The sequence below is a fragment of the Oryctolagus cuniculus genome, chromosome 1 (genome assembly GCF_964237555.1).
Source record: "Oryctolagus cuniculus chromosome 1, mOryCun1.1, whole genome shotgun sequence".
Classification (NCBI taxonomy): domain Eukaryota; kingdom Metazoa; phylum Chordata; class Mammalia; order Lagomorpha; family Leporidae; genus Oryctolagus; species Oryctolagus cuniculus.
The window spans coordinates 53,202,405-53,212,396 of NC_091432.1; the positions used below are offsets into that span (position 1 = coordinate 53,202,405).

General features: G+C 53.3%; 1 protein-coding gene across 1 annotated transcript; it reads right to left on the reverse strand.

Moving 5' to 3' along the window:
• Window positions 1-228: 228 nt before the first annotated feature.
• Window positions 229-5,917, reverse strand: RASSF10 (Ras association domain family member 10). Its single transcript, XM_008266370.4, has one exon. The coding sequence runs from the start codon at window positions 5,653-5,655 to the stop codon at window positions 4,129-4,131; it is 1,527 nt and encodes a 508-aa protein (XP_008264592.3). The 5' UTR covers window positions 5,656-5,917; the 3' UTR covers window positions 229-4,128.
• Window positions 5,918-9,992: the final 4,075 nt, after the last annotated feature.

Sequence of the window (9,992 nt, forward strand, 5' to 3'; positions counted from 1 at the left end):
CTTTGAATGCAAAGCAAAGGCTTGTGAAAACACTCAGCACAAGGCACTTGGAAAACAGTCAACAGAAGCTGGCTCTTCCGCACCCTCCTTCCTTTCTGTTTAAGAAAACAAATTTCACAAACATTTCGCACTGGAAATTTCAGATGGTCATGATCCAATCTTCCCTTCTCAGGAATCTAGGAACAAGCTCAAATATATAGGAACTTCTGAAAAAATAGAAGCTGTTAATAAAGGACTGGGTTTATGTGTTTATTTTATTTTGAATTAATTTTTGATAGGGGTGGGTAGGGAGAAGTACAAGATCAAATACGTTTTACAGCATTACCTCCCAAGAATAACTTATTCTGGACTCAAGATGAAAAGGATAACGAGCGTGTTCTTTTCATGAATCTGGCTGTCCTGTTCAGCTCCTTAGTCCTACACATGTGGAGTTTTTACCCTCGTACTTGCCTATCATTGGCCAATTCTGATAGGAACAGATTCCTACTACACAGGGTCAGGAAGAAAAACCAGGCAAGGAAAGAATACCCCCATCCTCACCACACCTCTAATCAGCTGTCTTTGTTGCTGGAAGCATATTGTAAGTCAGTGACCGCCAGCCCTAGCTTCCTGAGGCCACAAGAATTAACTAATTTTGATTAAATATTTTCTTAACAAAATATAACATCCAATGAAAGCCAAGCTGTGGTGAAACTGGCATTCTCGTGCATGACTGACTGTAATTAGAACAAATCTTTTGAAAAGCAGTTTGGCAGTAAGCACCAAACCCCTAAATATTTGTATCTTTTACCTGGGAATTCTTTTCCTGGGAACCTATTATACGGCAGGTGTGGGGAGTCTAATTAGGGAAACAGAGACATGCTCTGAGATACTTATTGTGTTATTTTACAGTAGTCAAACAATGTAGGAATGACCTGATAAACCTGAGTGGTTACATAAACTATGCTACATCCACCAGCTCAATGGATTTTTTTACAAATAGTCTGCCCAAACCTGAGTATAAAACCATATATGCAACATTATCAAAAAGGCTATATTTTTACATCATAAGCAAAATATAAAATCTTCATAATTCAAAAGGTCTGGAAGGAAACACAGCAAAACATGGTAGTGATGGGTTTTTGCTCACAGAGATTTGAGTGACTTTTCTTCCTTTTTATCCATGTTACTTTTAGGTTGATCCTAGGGATAATAGTATATAACGTTTCTAGTCAGCAAATAATAATGGCAATAGTAAACATTTTACAAGGAAGTAAATGCACATGGAGACGTCATATGGAATTTTCTTGGTTTGGAAGATGGCCCAGAGTAGAGTAAGTCAGGTAAAAGAGACAATACGTTGTCTCAATGCCAAAGAAAGGATGGGCTTGGCTGGTGAGGCGCCGACTTTCTACTCTTCTCCGAGCGCCTGCTGGTTCCCTCCAGGATTTCTGCTAGGCCTGGAGACCCAGGGTTACTGTGCCCAGGGGCACTGGACCCCCATGCTGGTGCATTCACTGCCATGCATTCATTCTAAAGGCCACAGTACTACAAATGTGAGTGGAAATCCGAAATAGTTAGCATTTATTAAGCACCGCGTATGCACAGACCCTGTCTTGGTGCTTTTTATACCTGCACTGCGCCTTTCCCAGGCTTGCAAAAGTTCTTAGCAAAAAGAACTATTGTCTCTCTCTCTCCCCCCCTCCCCCGCTCCTCCCAGCCCCCACTCACCCTCCTCCTACCCACACAGAGTGCCTTCTGGGAGGATAATTGATTTGGATGAATGGAAAAATGGCCAGATTGGGTGCCCTTTGTTGGTGGGACGGCCGGCCTGGCTGCCTGAGAGCTGACTGGAGAAGCACCTTCAGCTGGTCTGTCGGCACAGGGAAGGTTCTAGAAACAGCACACCAGAAACTCCCACAGGCCTTCTCCCTGTGATGTGGTTTATTTGCTTTACAGACTTCAGGCATATTTGCTGACGTCAGCAGCCCATCAAAGTTTAAAATCATAACAGCGAGGAGAAACACAGTCCCTTTCTGCCAGGCAGTCCTGTTCTGCCAACTTCTGTGTTCTTCTTTAAGCTAATAAACATCCAACAGCCTCTCCTGCCCACCCCGCAGGGTCGGGGGAGAAAGCACAATAATTTCAAAACCACCAGGTCAGCTCATCGCCAGCATAAACCATCAGGTGAGCAGCATTTGTCACTCTCTACTGGGGATTGTACCTCGGCCTCAAAAATGAAAGCTCGCATTGGGCTCTGTGTCTCTGGGATCAAATGACTGTCCCGGGCCAGGGGCTTTCTTTTGGTCCCTGTCTCACTTTCATCACGCTCAAAAAACCAAATACATCGATATTTTCTGCTCCAGACCAAACTAAAAAACTGTAATTATGCCAGGTAATGTTTTTGGAAAGCATCAATTAAGAGAACAGCCTTTTCATTCCCATTTTAGTTGGCAGTCGGAACACTTTTCCAGGTGTCGTGACACCAGGGCAGCAGTGCTGGCGGGGCTGGTGGGGGCCGGAGAAGGTCAGCAGGGCAAAGCTCCCAGCAACAAGCAGAGAAAGTCTGCAAGGGAAGAGACTTCTCTCTACAACGAGACCTCTGAAGCGATCTTCCTGTGCCGGGCTGAAACCGGAGCCACAGGTGACACCAGGCTCCTGCACCAGCCGGCACCACACACACCTCATTGTTAATTCCTCCTCCGGAGAGATTAGATCCCACACGCACACAAGTCCTGAGCTCCAGAGGGAAATGGGCCAGCAGGCTCCTTCCATGGGGCCAACAACTAGCTACATCTGATAAGTTTTCATTGAAATCCTTGGAACAATTAACACTGAGTTCCTACCAGCTATGACCAGCTACTGAGAGAGCGCCCCTTGCATTTCCTGGCGTGTGCACAGATGTGTACCAGACGAGTGATTCGAGGCCTTAGCTCACTTTTATATGCTTTTATCCATGGTTACACGCTGTTGTCGATCTCCTGGTTCTCCCAAGGTGTACTGTGACACTGTTCTATTTTATTTTCACACCTTATCTAGCCAGCCCTGATATTTACACTATCTCAAGGTTAAACAAGAGATCAGTCTCTGACTACAGACAGAGAAGTGAGGTTTGTGTTTGGCTAAGAAGCTGTTGAGGTTGTGGTTGGTTTTAATCGTACAGTTCACTTTAAAAGCTGACCACTGACAAAGAGCTTTGCTTTCCACTCTTACACTACAGTGCTTACAAAACAGCAAATGAAGCTGTGCATAATGTGAACTCTGCAATTTTTTTCTGAAATAGTGATTAAGTCAGAATTAAAGGGGCACACACCTGTCTTCGTAGGGAGGGACCCCAAAGGTCCCCGATTAAACTTTAACCAGGGATTATGCTTGCCAGGATTGTATCTCTCAAAAGGGTTGGATTTGGCTTTTGTATTAATAAAAGGTTCTTTGGGGGAAAGGGTCCCGCTCTAACATATATCGTATTTACTAAGGTGGAGGAAGGCTTCCACTGCCATACGGCTTAGCTTTTGAAAGAAAATAAAAGGCAAATGAGTTAGTAGATGGGTAATCCCCAAATGTGCAGAAATGTAAACAGCCAAGATCTGGGTGCCTATGGATTGCAACAAAGATGTAAGTAAGGCTGAGACCAACACCAGTGCGTCCTCTTCGGCTAGTTTTAACACGTTTACAGTCACAATTAACATTCAGGGAATTTCCTTCTCATCCAAGTGTTTCGTGTAAGAGCACCTAAAGCCACAAACTAAAGTTCTAGCTGCCATCAGTGCTTCCCGTACAGAAAAGTCATGAAATCTCTCTAATACTTTTTTTGCTTTTGTGAAAATGGGCTCGGACCACGTCAATTTCCTCGCGGCGCTGGGTTTCCAGTACAGGAGGTTCTCACCTCCACCTCCCAGACCCTCCTTCCCTACCAAGAGCTTGGATTGGAGATCCAGACTCCTCGTCCTCACGCCCCCCACCCCCACACTGACCCCGGGCGCCAGAGAAGCGCCCCTGCCAGGCAGGCGTCCCCAGCCCTCCCCCGCCCAGTAGGACCGGGGCAGCTCCCGGCTCACCCCAGCCGGCTTTCCGTCCCCGAGCCGGCCCGGCCGGTGCACGCTGCAAGGAAGGGAGCAGCGTCCCTGCCCGCCCGCCGCCCTTGTTCTCTCACACGAGGGATTCGCACACCGGCACCGAGTCCGAGTCCTGGCTGTGCATCGAGCTCAGCCCGGTGTCCGAGTCCTCGTCGTTGCCTGGACAACTCTTGGCCATCCCGCGGGCCTGGTCCACCCACACCTCGGCGCAGGCCTGAGGCTGGGGGGGTTCCCGCGCGGGTGCGCCCGAGCCGGGAGCCCCGCACGGCGCCACCGCCAGCTCCAATGTGTGCAAAGTCTGGAGAAGGCCCTGGAGCTCGCGCTCCTTGCTGTCCCACTGCTGCTGGCTGTAATCCAAGTCCGACTTGACGGTCTCCAGGTCCGTATTGAGCCGCAGCCCGATGTACAGGCTGGTGCTGAGCTGCGTCCTGACCCGCTCCTGCTCGAGCAGCAGCTCGCCGTCCGGGCCGCTGGGGGCCTCCGGGGGCTCCTCCCGCGCCGCCAGCTCCTCCTGGCGCCGCTGCATCCACCGCTGGTTCAGCTCCTCCTGGATCTCGGCGGAGAGGCGCTCCAGCAACTCCTCCTGCTGGGCCCGCTGCTCCTGCAGCTGCAGCAGGTCGTCGCAACGCCGGGCCAGCTCCTCGAGCGCCGCCGTCTGCGCCTCGCCATCCAGGGCCGCCGCCCCTGCCGCAGCCTCCTGCGCCGCCGCCACCTCCTCGGGTTCCCCTCCCGGGGTGGTCCCTTCGAGTTCGATGCCGGCCCCCACCAAGTAGGTGTCCTGCACGTAGTTGACCCCGTGCCGCCGCATGCGGTCCAGGTGCACCTTGGCCTCGTAGCGGTCGATCTGGCGATCCAGCTCCCGCAGCCTCTGCACCTGCTGGCGGATAGTGTGGTCCTGGGAGAGCACCAGGTGCACCAGCGTCTCCATGCGCTCCACCGACGCGCTCTCGTAGGCCCGCGGTGACGACGAGCAGGACGAGGCGGTGGACGACGAAGTGGAAGAACAGGACGACGGCGGCTGCTGTTGGCGCCGCCGGTTGAGCTTGGCCAGTTTGCGGAAGGCCTTGCGCACCACCCGCCGCTGCTTCTCCTGGGTCATGGCGAGGCTGGGCCGCGCCGGAGCCCCCCGGGCCGAGCAGGGTCGCTCCCGACTGAGCACGACGCGTGCCTCGGCGCTGCGGGGCCCGGCATTGGGCAGCGACGCGTCGCTGCGCACCAGCACGAAGCGCACGTTTTCTTGCTCGTCGCCCCAGGCGGCCCAGAGGCGCAAGATGCGTGTCTTGTTGGGCAGGATGCGCTCAAAGCCGCGCCACTTCTCCACGATGCAGTAGCTCTGCGGGGGCCCGCACAGCATGCCCTGCGGCAGCGCCTCGTCGTCGTCCTCGTCGTCCTCGTCCTGGGGTTCAGGCAGCTCCCCCGCGCCTGGCGGGGTGCTGGCCGTCCCGCGCCGCTGGCTCCGATGCTGCCTCCGTCGCCGCCGGCAGCCGTCCTCCAACAGCACCCGCACCACGTCCGAGCAAGTGGTGCGGCGGGAGAGGCCGGACACCAGCTTCTCCTCCTGGCAGATCCACACAGATATCTTCTTCTCCGAAGGATCCATGGTGCAAGCCGGACGCAGATGGCAGGTCCGGCCGGGTCCTGCTGGGGCGCCAGGAGTAGCGCGGCAGCTCCTGGGTTGGCGAAGAGCCGGTGGCTCGCGCCTCCGGCGGCCCCGGTCTTCCCCTGAGCAGCGCACCGAAGGCAGGCGCCGGCACTGGCTGCAGCGGCTGAGGCTGCGCTCAGCCCAGACGGCGGGCGCTCCCCAAGGCAGGGCGCCCGCACTCGGGCTCCTGCCGCTCTGGCTCTGCCCAAGGTGCCCGGGGCCTCCGGGTTTTGCTCCTCCCCACGTGGCTCCACCTCTTCCCGCCCCCAGCGCCCAGAGCTGCGGCCCCGAGCGCGGGAGGCGCGGCGCCCAGACCCGCCCCTTTCAGCCTGGTAGTGCGCGTCGCGGTCATCCAGCGTCTTGGCCCCTTCCCCTACAAGCGTCCGATTCTCTTTTCCCTAGCCGGCGCGAGGGAGGCCTCGGGGCCCTCGGCTGCGAGGCCCATAGCCCGCACCTCGGCAGGGCTCAGCTCCGCGGCTCCCTCGGCTCACTTGCTCCTCTCCACGCATCCAGAGCCATCTGGACGCATCTTTCCCGGCGCCCGGCGACGCGGTCCGTCACCCTCAAGAGAGCGCCGTCTGGGGAGTGCACTAGGCACGAGCGCTCTAATCGCTCTGCGTGGCCAGCCAGGAGCTGTGAGCACTGCCTCCAGCCGCAGGTCTCCCAGTCTTTCTCCACAGGAAGCAGTCTTGGCATATTTAAGAGCAAGCGGGCAAGTGTAGGTATGGGAAGGTCTAGGCTGGAGGGGCCCGCAGAACTACAGCTGCGGGCTCCACGGCCCGTCTCTCAGTCTTCGAGACAGGGAACTCCAGATTTCAGTGGAGTTCGCTGTCAGGGTCCAGCCCCAAGAAAAGAGCTTTTTTTAAGGGAAACCGGGGTCATCACCGTGACAGTGTCTGGGATTTCCTAGTATCCAGACGTGGTCAGGAGACCAAGTTTCAAAGCAAGTGAATTTGCATTCTCCGCTGCTGGTGAGGGTGGTCCCTTGTGTGCATGGCTTGCCCTGAGCTTGCCCTTGCTAGCACAGGTCTGATAAGCTCACCGCCATGCTTCAACACATGGGTGGTTCCCCACAGCGGCTGCTTTTCCCTTTTTTTTAAAGATTTATTTACTTGAAAGGCAGAGTTACAGAAAGGGAGAGGCAGAAGAGTGATCTTCCTCCACTGGTTCACTCCTCAAATGGCCACAACAGCCAAGGCTGGGCCATGCTGGGTCTCTTGCGTCGGTGCAGGGGCCCAAGCACCTGGGCCATGTTCAGCTGCTTTCCCAGGCACAATAGCAGGAAGCTGGATCAGAAGCGGAGCAATGGGTACTTGAACCAGTGCCCATATGGGATGCTGGCCAGGCAATGGGCTGCTTAGCCTGATGCACCACTGTGCTGACCCCTCCCCATAGCTTCTTGGCTAAAGCACTTCTGTTGACTGTCCCAGTAAGTACAAGTATAGGGTAAGAGGACCTCCCACTGTGTTCTAGATGTGTGCTAAGGATGTGGTAATGAACAGATCACCAGTGCTGGTGTACAAGGAGCTCACCATGGGGGTGGGGGGGCGAGGGGGTTGGGGGAGTGAACAGCTGAATAAATATGCCCAAGGCAGTGCCTCCCCACTCTCATAAGAGAGAGCAGGTGGCACCAGAGAACTTCCTGAATGCTGGAGCAACATCCAGCCCCACCTTGGAGTCAGGGCAGGCTTCCCACTGGAGGAAGGACCTTAAACAAGACCCAAAGACCATTTGAGTCAACTAAAGGGAAAACAGATGGAGAGTAGGGGGTGGGAGGGAGTATTTCAAGCCGTAGGAATCCATGTGCAAAGTCAAGGGACTGAGAGAGCATGGTATGGACTGAGGCTGCAAGGAGTTTCAGTGAGAGGAGTGTCTAAGAATAAGGTTGGGTGGTTGAACAAGAACCAGACCAGGAAAACCCTTTAAACCCATGCTTATTTATTTGGATTTGTCCCAAGGACATTGAGAAGCTAGAGTGCAGATTCAGAGGTCAGACTGAGAAAAATCTCAGTTCACTACTTACTACTAATGACCTTAAGACAAGCATTTTGTCTCTCTGAGCCTCAGTTTTCTCATCAGCAAAGTAGTGATATTGGAAATACTTGGCTACTTGACTGTGTGAAAATGCCCGGGTGATAAGGGAGAGGAGAAGGCCCTGGGGAACATTGCTGGATACTGGCATGTTCACCAAAGCAGTTTTATTAAACGATTAGAAACCTGAGAGGTCTTTCTTTCAAAGCAGAGAGAGACAGAGTCAGAGAGTATATGCATGCTCCCATCTGCTGGTTCCCAAATGCCCATAACAGCCAGCTCAAAGCCAGGAGCCCAGGAACTCAATCTGTCATGGGGCAAAAACAGTGTTGGTTCTTGTCCCATGCTGAAGAAACGAGAGTGAGCAGGGCCCAAGTTCTACTGCCGCCAGGGAGCCTCCTGTTGCAGCAGTCAGGATGGGGCGCCTCAAGTGAGTAGCTGCCAAGGCAGGCGTTTGCTTCCTCACTTTTTTTTTTTTTTTTTTGACAGGCAGAGTGGACAGTGAGAGAGACAGACAAAGGTCTTCCTTTGCCGTTGGTTCACCCTCCAATGGCCACCGTGGCTGGCGCACTGCGGCTGGCGCACCATGCTGATCCGAAGGCAGGAGCCAGGTGCTTCTCCTGGTCTCCCATGGGGTGCAGGGCCCAAGCACTTGGGCCATCCTCCACTGCACTCCCGGGCCACAGCAGAGAGCTGGCCTGGAAGAGGAGCAACCGGGACAAAATCCAGCACCCTGCTTCCTCACTCTTGCAGAACCTTACCTGACCCCTCGCAAATCCTGGTCTCCCATGCAGGTGGCAGGGGCCAAGCTGCTTGAGCCATCACTGTTGCAGGAGTCTGCAGTTCCCACGTTTTTTCCCTCTGCTGGATTCGTGTCTCACGCTCATGAAAAATGAAGAGCAGGGACAAGGAGGGGTGTGTAAAGCAGAAGTTTATTTAAAAAAACAAAAGTGAAGAAAAAAATCTCAACAGTACTAAGAGGGACCCCTAAAAAAGGCAAAAAGGCAAAGAGGGGGAGGAAACTCCCAGCAGCACTTAGAGGGGTCCCTAAAGACGGGAGCCAACTGCAAGCCCGATAGTCTAGGGTTTTATAGGCTGTGAAAGGGGGCACTCTCATGATTGATCTGGGAAAGGGATTGTTTTCATTGGTTAAGTAGATGACAGTTCCAGTCGAGACTCAACAAAAAACACATGAAACTCTCTCCCAAAACGAACAGAATTCTCATTACCTAGAGGGGCTACAACAGCACAAGAAAAACCTTGACTACAAGGACTCACACACGACACCAACATTACTCACAGAAGCTGGAATTTTCTCATCTCCAGATAGTGCGACACCACCCCCCCCCCCACCGCCGCCGCCACCGTCCACCTCCCCAGGAGTCTATCATCACCACTGCCTTCCAGGGTCTCTCCACTGGTAGGAAGCTGGAATCAGGAGCTAGGGAGCTGGAAGTCTAACCCAGGCACTTTAACATAGGATGTGGTGCCTTCTGCTTTTAAGATTTATTTATTAAGCAGAATTACAGAGAGATCTTCTACCTGGTGGTTCACTTCCCAAAATGACTGTTGGGCCAGGACAAAGCCAGGAGCCTGGAACTCCATCTAATTCTCCCCATGTGGGTGCAGGAGCCCAAGCACTTGGACCATCTTCCACTGCTTTCCCAGGCCCGTCAACCATCTGAAGTGGAACAGCCGGGACTGGAACACTCATATGGGATGCTGGCATCACAGGTGGTGGCTCACCCCACTGTGCCACAACATCAGCCCAGCTAGCATCTTAAGTGCAAAGCCAAACACTCACCCCCTGGCTTTTTACCTCTATGTAATCAATTTCCACAAACTTAGTGGCTTAAAACAATACCCATGTTTTCCATCTCTGCTCCTAGAGACCTCTCTCGGGTCCAGGGAAAACCCTCTGTGCCCACTGTAGAGCCAGCAAAGGCAGGTGAACTCCACCCAGACCTCCTTTACTTCTAATCTCTGACATCCACCCCTGGTACTGCTGGAGAAAACGCTCTGCTTATAAAGGACTTGCTTAGCTACGAGGCCTGCATCATTTCTCTATCAAGTGATTAGCAGTAACTTCAACACATCTGCAAAATGTTTTTTTCTCTGTAGTGTAGCACAACCACCAAAGGGAACTGGAGACCATGGGGCCAGCTCAGAATGCTGCCTCCCCAGGGAATAATGTGATCAGATTTTCATTTTTCAAAGTTCACTCTTTTTGCATGGGAGAGGACATGGAGGGGATGAGGGGATAA

Excerpts from the sequence above, each read along its gene's own strand:
- RASSF10 (XM_008266370.4), bottom strand. The coding sequence starts at position 5,655 with ATGGATCCTTCGGAGAAGAAGATATCTGTGTGGATCTGCCAGGAGGAG.